This window comes from Antechinus flavipes, chromosome 1 (genome assembly GCF_016432865.1).
Source record: "Antechinus flavipes isolate AdamAnt ecotype Samford, QLD, Australia chromosome 1, AdamAnt_v2, whole genome shotgun sequence".
NCBI lineage: Eukaryota > Metazoa > Chordata > Mammalia > Dasyuromorphia > Dasyuridae > Antechinus > Antechinus flavipes.
The window spans coordinates 66500854-66523212 of NC_067398.1; the positions used below are offsets into that span (position 1 = coordinate 66500854).

The window sequence follows — 22359 nt, forward strand, 5'->3', positions numbered from 1 at the left end:
TTTTAATGCTAATAGTAAAAAGAACAGAACTACTAATAACAAACTGGATGGAAATCCAATTTCAAAACTTTCTAGCTAAATGATAATGGGGTATTCAGTTAATCTCCATATTATTTTGTGCAAATTTTACGTAAAACTCCTTTTTTCTATAAATTGGGGATAACTTTGCTTTCAACTAGATAAATATTCTGACCCACAGGATATTGAATCAGTCTTGAAGTGAAGAAAAATTAGGTCATATCATGAGCAAGTTAAAGCTCTTTGGCCCAGGAAAAATTTCTAAAATTGTAATTTTTTGACTATTAGAATTGATGGGGAAAGTTTCCATGCTGGAATTACCTAACATTAATCAAAGTATAAAGTCCCTAACTCAAGAAAAATACTTCTACTTCCTATGTTATGTTTCCCCTCCCCTCCAAGGGAAATACTTTGTAAGAATTGTAGTTCTGTACAGTCAATTTATTGTTATGCTGGCAATTACTAATTATAATTTACTTGGTGATTTTGACAAGTCCATTATCTCAAACAAGCTGTGTGTTCCAAGGCAAGTCATTTAACTTCTTTTTGCTTCAATTTCCTCATCTGTAAAACTGGAATACTAAAAGTACCTATTTCTTGAGCTTGTTATTTTTATAATAATGTTTAATGAATAATAATAATAATAATAATAATAATAATAATAATAATTTGAAAAACATGGGGCTCCTCAACAGACTTTTTGAGCATGTACCATAGATTTAAAGCTAGAAGGAAATTAAAGTTTATTTAGTTCAGTCTGAGATTCTCTAGATGAGGAAACTGAGGTTGTGACTTGCCCAATATTCCATAGATAATAATTGTCAGAGTTGAAATATAAACCTAGGTTTTCTGACTTTATATCCAGTTATTTTTTTGTTTTGTTTGTTTCCATGTGAAAATTTTCATTTGTTCAATGGGATTTATACTTCTACATCATTGATCTTAGTGATAGTAAAGAATATTATGGAACTTTGTTGTGGATAATGTATTTTAAACACAAAAAATTATATTTTAGGTCATTTTTATAATTAATCTTAAATGAAGAGGGAAATAAACATGTCATAAAATCATTTTCTGTCCTGCTGTAATAATGAACTTGGAATGAACTTGTGTACAATATTTTATACTGAGATTTTTTTTGTCTAATTTTAGCCTTGAAAAGCTTTTTATAAAATCTCTTTTTCTGTCTATCTGTTTCTCTGTCTCTCTCCTATCTTTTATGGATCTAATTATAAATGTAATCATTTCAACCATGCCACATTGTTATTTGCATAATGAATTACACTCTCTGTTTTGTCCCCCACTCTTTGTTAACTAAACCAATATGATTTGTGACATTTGATTTCTGTCAAGATGATGAGTTCTGTTATGAGACTGGAGATTTGTCACTTCATACAGTGAGATTACTTGGATGTTGGTGACATCTAGCTAATTTACTACTTCTAAGCAGATAGTGCTCAGAGCAATTTTTCTTCCTCTTACCGATGCCCAACTAATGTTCAAAGCTAGAGAAGGTGTTTTTTTTTTTTTTCTTTTGTTTTGTTTTGTTTTGTTTTTTAATTTTTCCCTCTACTGATTTCTGGATGGTTGAGAAAAGAGAAAATTCAGTTTGATAATGTTGAATTAAAAATATTATTCTTTTATTTCATTATGGCAATGATATGTCCCTGGCTTCCTGAAATTGATATTGATAGAGAAAATTCTATGGTAAGTATTGCTACTCTGAGATTAAGTACACGTTTTTGCATGGGGAACAAGTAAGCAAACTTCTGGAACTTTCATAAAGGGCCTAATTTACTAAGTGAAAACTCAAATCAAAAACCTGGCTAAAAGATGATTGAATTCAATACTATTTAACAACTAATAAGGAAATAAAGAAAAAAAATCCTGTTATCAAGCAGTGCTAAGAAATTAGAACATAAGTAAAGATATTCAGTAGAAAGTAACAACTGAGATGAATTTAAGAGAAAGCTAGAGTATTATTGGAGTTGGTAAAGAAGGAGGATTTAGTAGCTATTTGAGAAACGAATGGAGGTGGGAGATATGGAAGTAGGGATGATTTCTTGAGATCTAGCAAATTAGCAGGCTAATTTGAAGAGTAAACACTAAACTTCCATAATTCTGTAAAGGGCTGGAACTCTGAATCTAGGTCAGCATGGTGCTTATAGTTAAGTACCTAGTCAATGTGAGATAATGGTTCTCTGTGGTGATGTAACTGTTGCCCCTGCTCAGTGTGGTGTAGTAATGTAATCTTACTGAGGTATTTAAGGCTGGGACAACTGGGAACCCTCTCTTAGCCACAGACACAAGAGAAGATGCCAGACTCCAGATTCCATCCTTGACCAGCCACGGGGCTCTCCTACCTCCTTCACTTCTCCACTAAGAACAAGGACTCAGCCTTATCCCAGGGTCCTCCAGAGAGCTAGTCCAGACAATAAATAATTCTCTCATATTCACTTGCAAAAAACATAAAACAGAATCCACCAAACAAAGAGAACTAGCAAAAATAATAATAATAATAATGGGGTGAAATAATCTTTTATATCAAGAAACTCGTATGATTGGCAAGAAAGGTCTGCCTTATTTAGGTAAAAAGGTAATAGAGTCCAGACCAGGAAGCGTACCTGCAAGCTAGTAATAAGGCCCACCTTATCAACCATTGAGTTATCTTGAGCCCCAGTGTAGTGAAGTAGGCAAATGCCAACAAGATCCCCTAGTATCTCAGAACAGGGAAAACCGCAGACTACAGTTCTATGAATCATCACATGCTTCAACATTGCCCCAACCAAATAGGTAGCCTCCAAATACAGACCATCTTATGCTTCAGGTAATCCCCAGGAAAGCACAGAGCACCCCACCAACTTTAGCATATGCTAGACATTATATCCTGGACCCTAACTGAGCACGAATAAACTGCCAGACCCCAATACCTCCAACAGAGCTGTCTCCTCCACTCCAACCTCTCAGTGTAGCACCATACACAGGTTCTCCAATGCCTCCCAGGAAACATCAAGTAAACAGCCAATGCCTGTAGCCCCTGGCACAACAACCTAAGTCAGTTCCCCTTTTGCCTATGGAGCAGAGTTCAAATTTAAAAGAAAGGGGAAATGGTCTCAAGCCCAGAAAGAACTTATGAATGAACTTAAAAGGGGGCTTAGAAATCATATAAAACAGATTGGAGAAAAATGCAAAAAAGAAATGAGAGTAATGCCAAAGAATTATGAAGAACAGAATCAAAAGCTTGGAAAGAAAACAACTGCTTAAAAAATATGATTAGCCAAGTGTAAAAAGAAATACAAAAATCCATGAAAAAAGACAATTTCCTAAAAATATAATGACCAAATGGAAAAGAAAGTACAAAAGCTAATTGAAAAGAATGAAAAAAAATAGAAAGAAAGTAAAATATTTAACTGGAAAAACCACTAACATGGAATATGTTAAGACATATCAGAATCATGGGAGTATCTCTCAATTGCTAAATGGTCAAAAGATAGGGATAGGCAATTTTCACATGAAATCGAAGTTATCGCTAGGCAAATGAAGAAATGCTATAAATCATTTATGATTAAAGATTGGTTGGTTGTTGTCCTTCTTTGTCAAAGAGGACCAAATGACACCATTATATTAGAATAGAGTTACAGTGTCCGATGTGCTGATCAGACAAATATGAGCTGGGAATGCTCTGCCACAGGTCCGACACAAAAAGTCCCTACAAACATTTGTGGCAACTTTTCCACTTTTGCACATCTCATGTTTCTTTTGGGCTAATTCAATTCTGCTTTGCTCATAGAGCATAGCACCTTCTCTTATGAGGGCACATCATACTTGGTGGTCCTGTGCCAGGGCCTGCCATGCCATGCAATAAATTCTCAAGTTCTTATGAGAGACTTTGAAAATGTCCTTACATTGCTTTTGCTAACCACCTTGTGAGAACTTGCTTTGTGTGAGCTAATTATATATATATACATATATATATATATATATATATATATATATATATATATATATATATGCACATGTGTCCTCAAACAATGTGGCCAACCCAGTGGAGTTGCACCCTGCAGTAGAGTTGGATTGAAGGATCTCATTGTCTGGTATCTTATCCTCCCAGATGATCTTCAGAATCTTCCTCAGATAATTCAAATGGAAATGATTCAGTTTCCTGCATAGTGTTGGTATACTATCTAAGTTTCACAGGCATAAAAATTAATTTTTATTAATTAAATTAAAATAACTCTGAGATACCTTACCTTGCCATATCTCTTCAGTTTAGCTAACATGCCAGAAAAGGAAAATGTTAAATGTTGGAGAGAATGCAGGAAAATTGTAACATTGACACTCTGTTGCAGTTGTGAACTGAGCCAACCATTCTGGAGGGCAATTTGGACTATTTCTAAAGACTAACTAAACTTCAGAAATACCACTAATAGATCTAGATCCCACAAAGAGCATAGAAAGGTAAAAGGATCTACATGTATAAAAATATTACAAATTGAGGATTGTCTATCATTTGGGGAATGGCTGAATTAACTAACTGTAGTATATAAATATAATGGAAGGCTATTGTATAATTAGAAATGATAGACAAGCAGATTTCAGAGGAACCTGGAAAGACTCATACAGTACAAAGTAAAATGAGCAGATCCATGAAGACATTGTATTCATGTCAGCAATACTGTATGATGTTAAACTATGAATGACTCAGCTCTTCTCAGCAGTACAATGATCCAAGACAAATATAAATGATTTCAAGGAAAATGTTATCCACACCCAGATAAAGAACTTTTGAACTTTGAATGAAGATTGAAGCATATTTTTTACATTTATTTTATTTTTTATTGTGTTTTTTTCTTTTGCTCTATTTCTTCTTTCACAATGGTGCTATGCAAGTAACACAGGCAGAACCTACATAATGCTACTATTTTAGGAAGAGTGGAGGAGAGGGAGGGAAAAGAGAAAAAATTTGCAACTTAAACTCTTGTAAAATTAGTGACTCATTTTGAGTTTGTGGCCCTTGAAAACTTCAAGATTGTTCATCCCTCTACCATCATCCCCAAAATTTGTACTAATTTACCTTGTTCCCTCATCTTGGACTTGGAAGACAATTTATTGACTTTAATTAAAAGAATCAATATTATTCCAATTATATTTTATTTTAGTAAGTCATCATGTCAAGAATTTATTAGTTATTTACTGTAAAATATTATACTAAACATTTAGTAAATTCAACCCACCGATCTTGATTTAAAATATCTTTAACCCATTTTCTGTTATCCATTATATTAGTTCTTCCTTCCACCTTTCTCTGGGATTTTTTAAAAAGCAAACTCTCCTATAGAATTCCCTGCCTTCTTCTTCAGTGACTTCATCATCCAAGTTAATGTTCTTTTATAAACATTGGCTTCATAACCCATTAAAATTTTTAACTATAGTGATCATATTAGTGTCACTTAAACTACTCCCCCCAAAAGTTATGTTTTTGACTCCAATGTCTTTCAAAATTGTATCACCTCAAAGATGTTTAAATACAAAATTACACTTTCTGACCTCAAAAAAGTCTTATTTTTTCCAACTTTTCCTGCTTCCATGTTGTAAATAAAGTTTTTTTCTGTTCTAATCCCAAATTGTAATCTTTGAAAGCTTCTTGATTATCTTTCTGATTTCACTTAAGTTTACTTCAATAAACTATATTTCACTGATAATTATGTAGTATCTTAAATCACTAGTCTTTTGATGTTCTACTTTATTTTAAATCTAGATAACACCCATTCTCTATTACTAAAAAAAGTTATGATCCAGTGGTGTTATTCTCTTAAAAGTGGTAATCTTTTAATTTTCTGATCAAGAATTTGGCTGAAAAACTAATAGGATATTTGCTGTACTAGAAGAAGTGTCTTATCTTACCCTCATTTTAGTCAGCTAGGTGATGCAGTAGGTAAAGTGCTAGAGCTGAAATCAGGAAGAACTGTATCCAAATTTGATTTCAGATACTTTCTATCTATTTAACACTGGACAAGTCATTTAATCCTCTCACTGTATCCTCAGCCATCTCCAGTAATCTAGATCTATAGCTGGCCATTGGACCCAGATGCCTCTGGAGGGGAAAAATGAGGCAGATGACCTTGCACAGCCCTCCCTCTCTTAAATCCAATTCACTTGCATCTCGTGGCATCACCTCCTTGATGTCATGATCCTTTTCAAGGATGAAAAACAAACAATAGTTTCCTCATCTATAAAAAAAGCTGGAAAGAAAATGTGGAAACATTTTGGTATGCTTGCTAAAAGAACTCCAAAATGAGGTTAACAAGAGTTAAACTTGACCAAACAACAACAACAACAACAACAACAACAACAAAAAGCCTTCTGTTTTACAGTTTAGGAAAATGGGACCCAGTGAGCTAATTTAATGATATTCAGGATCAAAGAGCAAGTAATTTGCAAGGCCAAATTTCCTACATAAGTCTGCAGATTTCAATTTTATTATTCTTTCAAGAATTTGCTATATATCACATAAATTTAAAAAAATGTAGGTGACTAATAATTGCATTTAGGAATATTGTATGAATTTTCATATCTAGGGCAAACATAACTGAGATTAAAATAGATGAAGCTCTGCAACTGTGTAAAGTCAATATATTTATAGGCAATTATCTGGCAAAATCTTGTCTATGAATCTGTTACAAAGTCTATATTATATCTTATTTCTTCAATGATAAGAAATATCAATTCTATTGATTTGTTAATATCAAATGAAGAATTTATATACTATCAAAAGAATAATAAAGTGCTTAGCCATAAACTATTTTATAGTTGATAGAAATGTAAGGATTCTTGGGATATCAGATAGATGCACATAAGCAGACAAATATTCATAAAGAAAAAAACAACTCATTTCTGCTATGGAAAAGCAAAAAGTGCCAATAAAGTCAGTAATATAGACATGAAACATCTTAATTTATCTTTGCCTATTTAAATCCTTGTCATCTTTTTATTGTTTTAGTTACAATTTCTTCTGCTTAGATGGTTTCAAATTGTTAAAGGAAGAAATTATTTACATGTATTATCTCATCATTACATTATTAATTTCTCTCTCTTTGGGTTTAGAAATTATGTTATTTATTATCCCTGTTATTATTAGTCATTTTAGCGCCATTAACTATCACTTGCTCCACAAATAATAACTATTTAACATGCTTTTGGGTAATTGAGTTAAATGTATTTATGAATTCAATAAAATTTAAAAAGCATTTCCTTAATGTCTTCCCTGTCAAAGGCATCCTGCTATGCATTCACAGGATTAAAAAAAAAGAAGAAGAAGAAGACAATTTTTGGCCTCAAGAAGCTTAAATTCTTCTGTGGCAGGATACACACTATACACATATATAAAAAATGATATGAGGTAATCTATCAGTGAGGGTTCAGAAAAGTGTAGAGGACAGGATACATGAACTAATTCTGGAAAGTAGCTTGGTATTCCAAATATCCAAGGTTAGGAAATAGGACATTTCAGAAGTGAGTGCAAAATTATTTCAAGGTGAGGGCATGAAATGCATTAAGAGAGAGTAGGAGCGAAAAGCAAAATGTTTCGAAAAAAGAAGTTAGTGACTAAAATAATTTATGAAAATAAACTTTAAATATTTTATTTTCATTTCCTTTTTATTCATGATGATAAGTCACATTAATACTGAGAGGAAAAATATTGACAAGTCCAGTAATAGTGTTTAGTAAAATATTCTTCTATAGGATTTTGTGTTACTGTTCTGAATGAATTAATTCATAGGATGTTTATTTCAAAACAAACTTGTTTACCTATACAAATAGAAAAATTTATTTCAACATATTAATTTGGCTAATCAACCAGTAAAATTCTTATCATTATTAATCATCATGACTTTGTAATGCTCTTTTAATCTCTTAAAAGTTAAATTAAACTTCAACGATGGACAAGTTCTGTTAATGCTAGAAATTTGAAAGTGTCAAATACTGCCCCATTGGGTGTGTGTGTCACTTCAAAACAATCTAGTTAAATTTTGAGACATTTGCCACCAAGATGGTGGGTGTACAAAGATGTTATTTTTTTCTTCTGCACTTTTTCCCCTCCCTTCTACCCTTTCTTTCCTCTATATTATACAAAATTAATATATATATGTATATATATATGTGTGTATATGTATATACAGTTGCTTTTCTCTTGAGAGAACAATAAAAAAAATGACTAAATGAGGCTGATAAAGACCATACTGGTAATTATTAGCTTTTCAAGTGTGTTATATTGATTTTAATTCAGTTTATTAGTACATGGGCCCTGCATTTTTGAGAAGTATAAATGAAAATGTGAAATTATTTTTGGAGGGAAATATAGCAATAACTATATGTGTTTGGTTAAATAATGAACTAATATTGACACCTGCTACAGTCTAATTTATATAGTAGCATAAATAAATATGCAATGAAATCAGTTTGTCTATCAAATGAAAATTGATATTATCATTATATTTTAAAGTAATTAAAATATATGCCTGTCATCTTAAATAATACTTTACTTTATTACCAGTTAAACATCTAATTTCTATTACTTCTATAAAAAAATAATTTTAGATTATGTGAATGTACAGTCTTTCTCCTCTGGCACTTTGTTAAATGCAATAAGTTTAGACTATTAATTACTTTGATATTCCATAATGTACATTGTATATTGATTTTTTTTCCTATGTGGCATTACTTCTCCCAAAAAATCATAGAACTTAGGGCTTGAAGACAAAAAGGAACTGTCTTTCTAAGAATATGAACTACTAAACTTCTAGCTAAGATATGACCCCAGATTTATATTATTTTCACTATATCATAATTTCTTCATGTTTATTTAGCTGTGGTTTTACTTGTTTATTTTTAAGTTAATCATCCTGTAACATCAAGAGTAGGCACAAGATAACAATATATTTATTAACAATATCCAACCAATGTAATTGGGATTTTTTTTTAATCTCTCTCCATGTGAGGTAAGAAGATATTAGAAGAGGAAATTAATAAATAGAGTTTGGAAACAAAAAAAAATACCAAATCAATTCCAAGTGTAGATAGTATGATATTTGCAATTTTGTTTTTGTTTTTTACACACTGGGCAATGAGAATTTATAGAAATAACGCATACTTGAATCTAGTACTAAGTGTTTTTAATTTGTAATAATGAAAGAAAGAAAAAGATTTTTATTTGATTCTAAATTTTTTTTTAATTAGGAGAAAGAAAAAGCATTTCATTCTGTGGCAGCTGGAAGTGTACTGAATCAAGTACTGGGCCTGTAGTCCAGAAGGGGAGTTCAAATATGGCATTTGATATTTATTATTTATGTGTCCTTGAACAACTCACATAATCTGTTTGTCTCAGTTTCTTCAAGTATAATGTTGGAGTTTAATAAAAGCAACTACCTTATAGAGTTGTTGTAAAATTCTAGTGAGATATTATAAAAGAGAATAACATATCTGTTACATAGCAGGCTCCACATTTTCCCTTTTCTACTCACTTAATTCTTTGAAAAAAAAAAAAAACCTAATCAAAAAGAAAGCCTAAAGTTAAATTCCTGGGGAAATTTTTAATTTTAAAATGTGGAGAATGATATGACATTTCATATATAATAAAGGGTAAATTACATTTTGCTCTTTATTTTCATTGTTTTCCTTTTGCAAATATACAATTGTTTCTGTTGGGTAAGATGATTTCATGAACATATTGTCCTTGAGATGTTTATACTTTGCAAATAATTATAAAGCAATGTAACAAAAATGATTTAAATGTACACTAGCTATTGAACATAATGCATTGGATCTTTCTCCTTTGCAAGGCAATTGAGGTTAAGTGACTTGTCCAGGAACACAGCTAAGAAGTATTAAATATCTTAGGCAAAATTTCAATTCAGGTCCTTCTGACTCCAAGGTTGGTACTCTATCCACTGGGCTATTTAGCTGTCCAAAGGTTCTTTATTTTCTTCTAATCTCTGAAACTGTTAGTAGCATTTCAAAGAAAATTATATTAACTTATAATAAATTTATTATAAGGCATTGTGCTAGTGACTGGGAATATATAAGGGGAAAAAAAAATTCCCTCCCATCTAGGATTTTACTCCTCATGGTGGAAGTGTCGCATAAAACAAAAGCAAAAAACAAAACAAAACAAAACAAACAAACAAAATAATTAAATAAATACCAAAGCAGGACATTAGCACACCGTTGGGAATTAGTAAAGACCATGCAGGAGTTGGCATTTGTCCTAATCTTTGATGGAATCTGGGAATTCTGAGATGCAAACATGAAAAATAAGTACTTTCTATAAAAGAAAAACAGCACGTACACCAAATAAAATTCTTAGAGGCAAGAGATATGTTGTGATATTTGGGTAGTAATGAATAGGAAAGAGTGGATGAAATACTAAGTGTATAAGAAAGAGTAAAATTGTGAAATGCATAAAAAAATAGGCTCAGATTGTTTACTAAAGAACTTTAGATGCTATTCAGAAAAGTCCATATTAAATTTCAGTATAAACATTGAGATACTTGAGATATTTAGTAAGAAAGGGAGTGGTGACAAGGTCAAACATTTGTCTTAGGAATATCAGCTTTATCACTTTGTAGAGGATGGATAAAAGGAAGACAGAAGGAAGTAAAATGAATTAGGACTCTGTTATAATAGTCTAGATGAGAAATTTTCAAGATAAGAAATAGAGAGATGTTCCTGTGGGCTGATAGAATGAGCCTAATCTAGATGTGATAGAGAAGTTCAGAAGATTTGGTAATTTATTAGATATGTGGAGTGAGAATGAGTATAGTAAGAAGATGAGCATAAGAAGTGTCGAAAATCAAGCAGAATGATAATACCATCAAAGGAAATAAGAACATATTTAAGAGGAATTTGGGGGAGAGAGGAACACATAAGAAATTAAGTATAATTTTCCCAAACTCAAAGCTATTATAATCATCTGTAATTTCTTTGTTTTTTCAAATTTTGAGCACAATTAAGCATTAACTAAGGAAAACTTGAACTAATTATTCCTATGCTTTTTTGAACTTATTTTTATTTTGTAATGAGGTATATTGAAAGCTCTATTAAATCATATTTTCAGTAATAAGATGATTCCCTGGGAAGGCTAATTATGTTTTTTTCCCTTATCAGAAATTTATATTCAGAGTTATAATTTAAACATTGTAGAGTGTTTTATTACTTTAAAAATATTTTTTGCTTCAATATTTCCATAATTGTTCTATTTCCTCCAAAAAGTAACTGAAAACACACACACACACACACAAAAACAGTCTTTGAGCTATTCCTTGGTTTAGGAATTCGTCATATTTTTGACTATTTTTATAGCAATTTATATTTGCTTTCAAGTAGAGAAGTCTTATTTAATGAGGAACAACAAAGTAATGAATAAAAGAATCTAGTTTCTGCATTAACATAAGAAATGTTGAACTTAAGTGGGTGTACTCTTTCTCAATGAGATAGAAGTATTTTATTCTCTCAGTGCTATTACTGTAAAAAGTTAAACTATGAAATAAAACAAATCATGTAGAGGACCTATCCTTAGTTCCATTTATCATTAAATGCCTTTACCTCAAGTTAGGATGAAAATGTTCAAAAATAAAAGAATTACCTGCAAAACACTCTTTATTATATCTTTCATCTAAATTAAATTATTTAGTGATTCAATGGTCTTCAGAAAAGGGGAGGATTTATTCATCCATCTTTATTTGCATACAATACCAAGAATAAAAATCACATAATTTTCCTTCTTTTTGCTTTATCAATCAAAAAAAAATATGACAAAAGTCAGGCCCACAAAATTGTAATTAAGCTCATCTATATTTTAGGAGTACTTCATTCTATTTTTACCCTTACTTTTTCATTATCCTACAGGTAATTCCTATGTCAATGATTCATCATGTCATGAAAGGCAATCCAAGTTCTCAGGTCCTATGAAATTAGATCACAATTTCTGGTGAATCTTAGAAAACTTAAGGAAACAAAAAAAACAACTCCTTTATGTGTGTCTCTATTGATGGACTGAATGTTGGCCATCTGAAAACCAAGTTTACCGAATGGCAATAAGATCATTCTCAGGAGATTAGATACAAGATAAATTACTGGAATGGAGGAGGGATCATAGTACCTCTTAAGGACTGAATTGACTATGTGTCTGAATTAGTAGTCCAATATACTTATTCATGAAATGCTGGATCTTTACACTGTTGTTGTAAGATTAAGTTAGAAGCTACCTGGAATCCTTTTGGAAGTAGGCAGGGAATAAATATCCAATGAAGAGCAAAAATAAAAAGTAATATAAATGGAGCATAGGGGAGAATATCTTTTGAAGTTTTCATCATTCCCTTTTATTGAAGTCAACACATAACCTTCAAAACCAATGTTGAGAAATTCAGATAGCAATGTTTTTCCAACCTTTATTTGTATTGCCATAATCATGGTTACATACAAAGTCATAGCCCCAGAAGGACACAATGTGAGGCATAAATATTTGAAGGCCTCCTTAACAAATTCTAGTTTCTATTACAATGTTTAACATACGTAATTGACTTTTAAAGTTTGGGGCCACTATATGATGTGCAAATGATCTGTCAGGAAAAGGGACCCTCAGTAAGTCAGTGGAAGAGCTGATTTCACTAGATTTGGGCAAGGACAGAGTTATTTCTATTACTAAGTCCTTCCTGACTAGATAGTATCCCTTCACATTGAAAAAAAAAAAGTAACAGCAGTTAGGAAAATTATGACTATGGTCTTTCTTAAGTCTTGATTAATTTCAGGACTTGAACTTCCAAATGACCTTCAATTGTCAGGTGGGAGTAATTTCCACCTCTGTCCCTCATTCATTAATGTTGAGTGGCTAAATCCAATTCTACATTGCTGGGTTTATTCATTAATTTCAGAGGGAGGTTCAGGTGAGCATTCAGCAGAAGCTTTGGTCCTTTTTTGTTTTGGTTAATAACACATTTACTTCTCACCTTTCCATGATTTTTGTAAACATAATTTTAAAGGAAAATATATTTCTGATAAAGAAAGCTTCCTAAAAATACCATTACTCTTTTCTGTACTAGTGTAAATAAAATGTTTCTTTAGCTTTTCTTTTTAGACTCTTTAAGATCAGAGAACCAAACAGATCAAGAAGTGAATAGAGAAGAAATGCATAGCACAAGACATAATTTCTCAGACAAACACATTGAAAGCATTGAACCATGTTGCATTGTTCAGTATCCAGTCACAGAACCAGTCAGTGCATTACCTGTAAACTGTGAAATACAGCAATTTAAAAATTTCAGTTCAGGCCCTCAGACAAAAGCAGGAAGTGGTCATTAATAGATGATTTTCCCTCTTCACAAGGAAAGAAAAATTGAGGGGCCAATGTGTAAGGAAATCTCCAATCTTTCATATCTCTTTTTTTCTGGCACATTGTAGAGCTTACATATACACAATTACAGTCATACCTATCTTTCTTTTTCAGGAGAGAAACTAGATACTGAAGAAAAAACAAAACAAAAAAAAATAATAAATAGGATATTTAAACATTTTCAATTCACCAAAGAAAGGTGGATTCTCTACCTTTCATCAGTTATTTTGATTAATATTGTGCATATAATTTCCATACAATGATCAAATTTTATTTTTTAATTTAGAGATAAACAAATTTAGTGTATGAAATAAGAACTAATGCTTTCAGTCATAGAAGGTAAAGTTTTCAGTGAACTATAGAAATCAATGTGATCAATTCTCCTTTCATATGTTCATATTACAAACAAATCTTCTTGAAGGAAACATTTCATTTCCTTCCCTCCTTTTCTATGTATAATTGTGTAGCAAAAAAAAAAAAAAAAAAAAAAAGCAAAAAGCAAAAACAATTTACATTCTTCTGGGAAAAAGTTCCTCAAACTCCCAAACCAACATAAATATAAAGGGCACATATTAAATTCAAACACATTATACACACAACTGAAATAGTTAATTTTTCAGAGACCATTACAAATTTTAATGTGCATTTTACAGAAATTAGCAGACATCTGAAAGTGTCAAATCAGTGGAAGTGAATTAATGTATTACAAAATTCACACAATACTGAATTACAAATTAAAATAGTATGCTTCATTAGAAAACAAAATAAAGATGTTTGTTGGTGGCACAACATATAGATATAGATATATATTGTATTAAAAATTGCTTGCATGAGGATCATATTATTCCTACTTTGAAGTTATATCACATGTACTGTAAGCAATTTACAGAACTTATGTCAGCTTTGCATATACAGTAATTGCAAAATTAGATAAAATACAATGAAATAGAGAACACTCAAAAAAATGTATTTATAGAAACCTCCACACAGTTACCTGGGGATGGGCCTTAGTCAGTACTTGCCACCATTGAACAAGAAATAGGAACAAAAAAAGAAAAAGAAAAGAAAAAGAAAAAAAAAAAAAGAAATGAAAAAGAGCCCCAACACAAGTAAAGGAAAAAAAATTTAAAAAGTAGAAAAAGTACCACTTCATTCTTGTCCGTGTGTGTGTTTTTTTTTTCTTGCTTCAAGTTAATGTTCTATACATTGGCTTGCCATGTTTATTTTTGTTCCTCCCCCAAAAGGCAGATTTTTTTGTTTGAGGATATGCTGTAGTATGTTATTCATTTATTTGTTTTTGGTCTCTGTTTGTCTCCAGTGGAGAAACGCTGTGACCTAGTGGAAATCAAGGATATCCACAGCGAACACTTATATTCTGATGATTTACAGGCCAAACCCTGAGCAGTCAATCATACAGTGCTTCTACTCGTCGAAAGAAAAGGAAAACAAGTCTTGCTGTTACAAAATGTCCTATCACTTCAAGCCAGTCCTTTTGAACTAAAAGCTCAGTGGTCTGCCAAAGAAAATAGTATTAATAAAATGTGGGCAATCTTCTTTTTTTTAACTTTTTTCTTTTTTTTTTTGTTTTTATTTTGTTTTAATTTTTTTTTAACTTCCTGAAGAAGGTGCTCCTTGTGTAGAGAATTAGAGTACATTGGGTGCAGAGTGGTGGTTGGAGTTTAGGGTCAACTTTGCTGTCCGCTCCGAAGATTTTACAGGCGATTTGCTCTTTGCTTTAAGAAGAGAAAGTGATATTGGAAAAAAGTCAGCACTTTAGATTAAAGCAAAGCACCCTTCACAAAGCCACAAACAAGAAGCAGGACAGAAAGTCCATGGCTTGTAGCTATCCTCGCACCTGCGGAAGAAGTTATAAGATATTCGCTCATCTTGCAGATTTCCAATGCTCCTTATTAGGCTGTTTTAAACACATACATATATATACTTAATTAGCTCGCCAGCTCTGGTGCTCATGAATGTCTTGGCATGCACTGCAAATAACAACACATACAAAGTATTTCAGTCCCATGAAGGCTGTCTTGTTTGTTTTCAAACAATGTAATCCCATGTTCAGCACAAAAGGAGGGCTAGATCCAAGAACCTTTCCCCTCACAGTGCTCCTTGAGGAATTAGCCCTGCAGTCACTTAGTGATTACAATAATGGCAACTCCAAAATACATCCCTCTTTTAACTGGTACAGGCATTAAAAGACATAAAGCAAGCTGAGAGCCATGGGCTCTGTATTGCTCTAGAAAGTGTATGCTGGGGACTTTGTAGCTTAATTTGTATGGATATTAGCATTTGCTTACCCTCAAAAAGTTTCTTTCTTTGAATCGAGGGTGGTCCTACTGAAGCTTTGAAATGGCAATTTTATATGAGTCCCTGAGTTTTCCAGTGTTAGAAGGGGACTGTACTTTGTACATGTAGTCATGAATATGATGATAATCCATTTCAGGTCCACGAATCATGCATTAAACTAGAACCATTAGTAGGACATCAAGAATTAAGGACATATCAGATATGTCTTTTCTGAAAATCATTGGGAGGGATTTTTGTTTTTTAAATCTTATTTTTGTTTTTCTTTGAAATTTTCAGTTTCTTAGGGTATTTTGCAGATTCACACAGGTCATGTAGGAAAAAGTGCTAACCTGAATGTACACCTCAAGTAGAATATAACTTCAATGAGGTCAGGGGCTACCTTTTATTTTTCCTTTGTAGCCAATATCTTCCATAAATGCCATTAATTAGCAATTAAGCAAACATATATTGAATTGAATGGAAATTTTATTTTTATTGATTGCACTTGATTATTTTCAGTTTCTTTTTGTGTATTTTTTTAATGCTTCTGTGATACACATTTCTAATAATAGGAAGACCATCTTGAATCAGAAAGAATAAATAATAGGATACTATTAAAGTGGTCATAAGAGAAGCTCAGCAAAGCATCTGATTTTGGTTTCATCTTCTTTGAAATGAATGAGAATAATAAAAGGTATAGTTGTACTAGAACCATTTCTCTGGATTATTTAAAAAATGTATTTGCAACCTGCACAAAAACCATGTCTCCCAAATATAAATACTATATAATTAACAAATTAATTTAATTGTTACAAATTAAAGGCATTTTTTGAATAGATATGTTCCTTTTAGAGAAGCCTGACTGAATTGGTCATTGCATTAGGGGCATTGCTATTTTGTTTTGGCTTTTGAATTTAGGTTTAGGGTTTTTGTTTACTTTATTTTATTTTATTTTTCTTTTCTCTTTCTGGTTTAGAAAGGTACTGATGTTAAGAAACAAAGCAAGCAGGCACAGCAATTCATTCTCAAAATGTGTCATGGAAATTTTTAAAAGTAGCATTTTTCCCTCTAATGTCACTATTTTTTTCCTCTCAGCAATCACTGAGAATATAGATGCTCTGATTCACCATGCTGGATGCAAGGGCCTTTCTATACAACCATTTCCTCATATAAATTCTTTACTGGAAATGGTTCCACAGCAGCAGCTCTCCTCATGGGATACTAAAGTAGCATCATTTCTGACACAACATTTTCTACAATATCATATCCAGTATGTGCAAGTTAAAGCAGAGGCTGAATAAATGAGATCAATTGTGAACAGATGAAACTATAAAGTGCTAGGATGTCAGAATGAAAAAAAGCAAAAGATTATGAATTTATTTAAAAAAAATCTAAATTCCTCTTCAAGCATATAGTACAGCATTTAGCTCTCCTAAATGATATATATTTTTAAAATAATTTTTCTTTGCAAGATATATATATGTGTGTGTGTGTGTGTACACACACACACACACACACACACGTATATATTATAAAATGTTTTTATCAAATAAAATTATTTGCAGGCTATGATAGTAAGGACAAGTGATAAAAAAGCAATGTATTCTTAATTTTTTTTAATATAATAGAATTTAAACTTAATCTGAGAAAGGCTTTCTGTATTTTCCTGTCAGATTCACTTTGTTGTATGTGCATGTATTTGTTTTGAGCAGATTGTAAATATATGCTTGTATATATGTGTGTGTCTACATGTGTGTATATATATGTACACACATATACATACATTTTAATAAGATAATGCAAATATTAAAGATCTGCCTTTGTAATAATGATAATGATAGTAAGAGCTATCATTTATAAAGAGCTTACTATATGCCAGATACTGTGATAAGTGCTTTATAGTTATTATCTCATTTGATCCTCAAAGCAACTCTGAGACATATGTTATTATTATCCCTATTTTAGAGATGTGGAAACTGAGGCAAATAGGAGTTAAACCACTTGCCTAAGATCATATAGTTAATAAAGGTCTAAAGCTGAATTTGAACTCGTCTTCCTGACTCCAGGATCAGGGCTCTATCTGCAATGTCACTGAGTTGGCCATTGTAACATAGAAGGCTTAAATATATTCTAGTTTTTTTTCCAAAACATATATTATAAATACTAACTATTTATCTCTTAATATAGAGGTAACTAGCTGGTTCGATGGAGAGAATGCTGGGCTTAGAGTGAGGAAAGCTCATCTTTCTAAGCCCAAATGCAGTCTCAGACATTAATTTATTTGTGTGACCCTGGGAAAGTCACTTAATACTGTTTGCTTCAGTTTTCCCTTCTATAAAATGAGCTGGAGAAGGAAATGGCAAATTACTTCAGTATTGTAGCCAAGAAAACCCCAAATGGAATAATGAAGAGTTGGATATAACTGCAAAACATCATAATATAAAGCTATTTTTAAAGAATATTTTATCACTAAACTTTTCCTAATTCATATTCTGTATAAATATTTTTGTGAACAGTATTCTATGCAGTTGCTTCTAGAAGCCACAATTACTGTCATTACCATTGAAGATGAAAATAATTTCCTAAGTGGCTTTAAAACTAGGTTTAGCTATTGGTTGTTTACAGCACACTTCTTTCTGTTTATAAGAAATTAAAGCAATGTTGCGAAAACTTGTAATTTTTTCTTTGTTTTTACTGGCTAGAGGAATAAGCATGTTAAAATGTATGATGATGAATGACAACAGTTAAGTCTTCAGAGAACTTTCAGTGGTGAAAATCACCAAAAAACCCAAACATCATTAACAAACAAACAAAAAAAATTAGACTGTCCTATATGGAAAACAAAAAAACAAAAAACAAAACAAAAACCATGGTAAGACTAAAAATAGTTTGCAATCATGCTTTGAAAATCCTTTTTTTATATAAAGGACTTAATTTGTCCAGGTTTGAGGAACCTGTGAGAATTCAAAGCAACTTGAATTTCATCTAATAAATATGGCAGTGAGGGAAAAGCACAGTTTAGAAATTTGATGAAATAACTTTGGGTTCTTGAATATAAAATATTCTGAATTAGATTTATCTATGGGGAAATCATAGATGAGGAAAAAAAGTGTGCAAAATAAAAATCAAAATTATAAAGCTCGATTTCTTATTTTTCCTGTTTTGTTTTTTTTGCTCCCTTAAAGAAACACACTCTCTCTCTCTCTCTCTCTCTCTCTCTCTCTCTCTCTCTCTCTCTCTCTCTCTCTCTCTCTCTCTTTCTCTCTCTCTGTCTTTTCATTCCCTCTCTTACAGGGAACTATTAGCATGATTCTCTTCATCTCTTCATCTACCTTCTTCAATCTCCAATCTCATATGTTCCATAATTTAAAAATAAATGTTAGGAAAACACGATTTTTCTGCATGTGTGTATTTCACAATATTTTTTTTCAATTCTACTATACAAAGTAACATAGTTAATAATCCAAACTCTAAGATAAACTCTTATATTATAAACAAATAGCTCCCAAAGACATTTTAATTCTGAACAAAGGTTCTTGAGGAGAGGATAGCATAGCATTCTTTATTTTACTTGATCTCTCATCAAAAGACTCATTTTCTATCCTACTTTTGTCTTTTGCTCCTATACGAACTTGAACAAGTTATTTTGTTTCTGCAGTCTCATTTTCCTTACCTATAAAAGGAAAGGATTGCATGTTATTAATTATAAGGTCCATTAAATCTCCAACATTTCTTGAAGATTTTGGCCTTAGAATCAAAGCACATAATAAAGGTCTTAGGATATATGTAGAAGTATTTCATTTTCATCTGCTATTGGCATATATGCATGCATCTGTTAAATATACACATAAATGTGTGTATATATATGCATATTCATTTATACATACACATTACTTTTATATATCATATAAAGAGAGTTCAACAAATCTATTAAAATATTTCACTATCTTAGCTGATATATATTGGCATCTATCTTGTAACTGGATTGTTTGTTTCCAAACAATTCATTTACATTTCCCTGAATACTTGTCTGGTCTAAACTGCAACTACCATCTGTTCTTCACTCTTCAAAATGCTTTAAAATTTCATTTTCTTGCCTTTCAAATTGAGAGCACAAGGCAGAAAGTTGTACCCCTTAGCATTCTTAAGAAGTGTTATCTGTTATTCAGTTAGTTTTCATAAAATATATTATTGCTTATTTTTTAAAAGGCTATCCTTTTTGGGAAGATTTTCCTTGGTTGAATTCTGTGATTTACTTTTACTGTTGTTATTTATTTGCTTAGTTTTTTGCCAACAATGTTTAGTGGAAAGAATACTGGATTTCATGTCAAGAGAGATGTTCTTGCATACCACTATTAATAAATCTAAAGCTTTAGGAAAGTTATTCATTTAAAATCTTATGGGGAAAAAGAAGTTAGTTTATGAGCACATCATTAAGAAGATAACTTCCACATTTTGGCAAGACATGATAGCCTTTTTTAAGGTCTAACCTACAACTCAAGTTGGACATAGACCTTGGCTGAACTATTATATGGTAGCACTGACATTTTAGTATAATTCAGTAGCCCTTTGGCAGAAGTATGTATTTCTTATCCAAATAGTGACAAACAAAAGCTACCATTAAAAAATTTAAAAGAATGGACCATAAATGTCATGTAATTCATTAATATCATCTACTAAAAATGAAGAGAGTACCTTTGACTTTCAATCATGATGTTCATGGTTGACAATAATTATTATAATAACTCTCACATTGATTTTATAATGCTACTAATTTTCTCATATCCTGTCATTTCAAATTCACAATAGTTTTATCAAATAATCAAGGAAATGTCATTAGTTCCATTTACAGGTGAAAAAAACAGCATGAGAAAGATTCAATGATTGTCCAAGTCCACAAGTAAGCAGCACCTCTAAGAATCTATCTGTCTATCTATCTATCGATCTATCTGTATCTGTCTCTCTGTCTGTCTGCCTATATATAAAAATACATATATATATATATATATGTATTTATCTATTCAGTTATCTATCCAGTTATCCATCTATCTCTCTCTGTCTGCCTACTTATATATCTACATATAAGCATATATATGTATATATTTAAAATACATGTGTATAGCTTCTTCTATTGTTGCTTTCATCACTAATGGGGACTAAAAACTACCACAGGAACATAAAGGCTACTTTCTAAAATATACAATAGCCACAGATAGTGGGATTTTGGAAAAGTTAGTACTTTGTTTTGTTTTTAATGTGTGCCAACTTATAACAATTGGTTAAATGTAGATAAAACCAGATATGTTTTTAGTATTTATATATTATTATGTATGTGAAATAAGAATGTAGAACATTATATTGGATATCATTTCTTGAGCCCTTTTTATTGTTTGTTTATTTTGTTTTGTCTTCTAGTCTATAAAAAGATATTAAATTGATTAAATCTCCTTTTTTATAGTATTTGTTTATTTCCTCCTATATTCGCCGGAATTATATGAAGGACTAGTGTTTAAGTGGAAAGAACAATGGTTATTGAATCCAAGGATCTTCCTATAAGTCTGGCTCTGCCAGTTATTACTCAAGGGACTGGCTAAATCCCTAACTCTTTGGGGTCTCATTTTCCATTGCAACTAAATATAAAGATCTGAACTTGAACTGTAGTTTTAAACTCAAATAGTAACATTATCCTTTTGCCCAAGAATTCCTGTGAGTTCCTTATTGAATTAGGAAATTTTATATTAATGCTATATTATTGTATTTTTATTTATTTGGTTAAATATTTCTTAATCATACTTTAATCTGTTTTGGATTGTACTCCAGAATATTGCAGGCCTCATCACCATTCACACATCTACCATGCTAATTTACAGTCTCATCGCTTCTCACATCTATATAAGTGTCTTATTTTTCTAATTGGTCTCCTTCCAGACTCTCCCTTTTCCAAGCCATATTCCACAGAGCTGCCAAAAAAAAAATTAATAATTTTCTTAAGGTACAGATCTGAGCATGTAACTCCTTTCCTCAAAAAACAAAAGGAAACATACAAAAACCCTTTGACTTCCCACTAACTACAAGATTAAAATACAAATCTGTTAGCCAGAAACTTTCAGTGCATCTATATCTTCTCACCACCTACTTTTCAGTCTCACTTCACAAATTTTTGAGCATATCACTATATATTTCAACCAAACTGAAATACTTTTCTTCTGAACTTGACAGAGCTTTTCTTATCTGCTGATATTAACATAAAATATTTTAAAATATTCTCCTTTCTTAGCTCAGAATTTCATTTCTCTTATTTTTTTTAATAGTACTTTATATGTCATCTCTTCTGTGAATCCTTCCCAAATCCTCTCAGTACTTGGGATCTCCCTCCCTTTGAATTTTCATAATATTAGATTATTTTATTATAACAACTTTTTTAGAGGATAGGGTTACTCTTCAAGGATATTGTCCATATCGTTTGTCTTCTTATATCCATTGACTAGGATTGTGCTGGAAACTTGGTGGGTGCTTAATAAATGCTCCTTGTTGAATTGAATTCACTTTGTTCTCTACTGAAAACAAAAGCCATAAAGTGACAGTCTTTGATAGGATTTTTTAATGAGATTACATTAAATGATAAACAAGACTGTAATTGTTATAGTATTTTCAAGTTG

The 22359-nt window shown here is 31.5% G+C and overlaps 1 protein-coding gene across 3 annotated transcripts in view; it reads right to left on the bottom strand.

Annotated features, from left to right (window-relative positions):
- Positions 1-12369: 12369 nt before the first annotated feature.
- Positions 12370-22359, bottom strand: part of VSTM2A (V-set and transmembrane domain containing 2A) — a 35950-nt gene continuing 25960 nt past the window's right edge. Inside the window, exon 5 of one of the 3 annotated variants that reach the window (XM_051984071.1) lies at positions 12370-15138. In XM_051984071.1, the coding sequence (XP_051840031.1) occupies positions 15050-15138 (89 nt within the window). In that variant the 3' untranslated portion in view covers positions 12370-15049. The other 2 variants (XM_051984079.1, XM_051984086.1) reach the window with 2 other exon arrangements.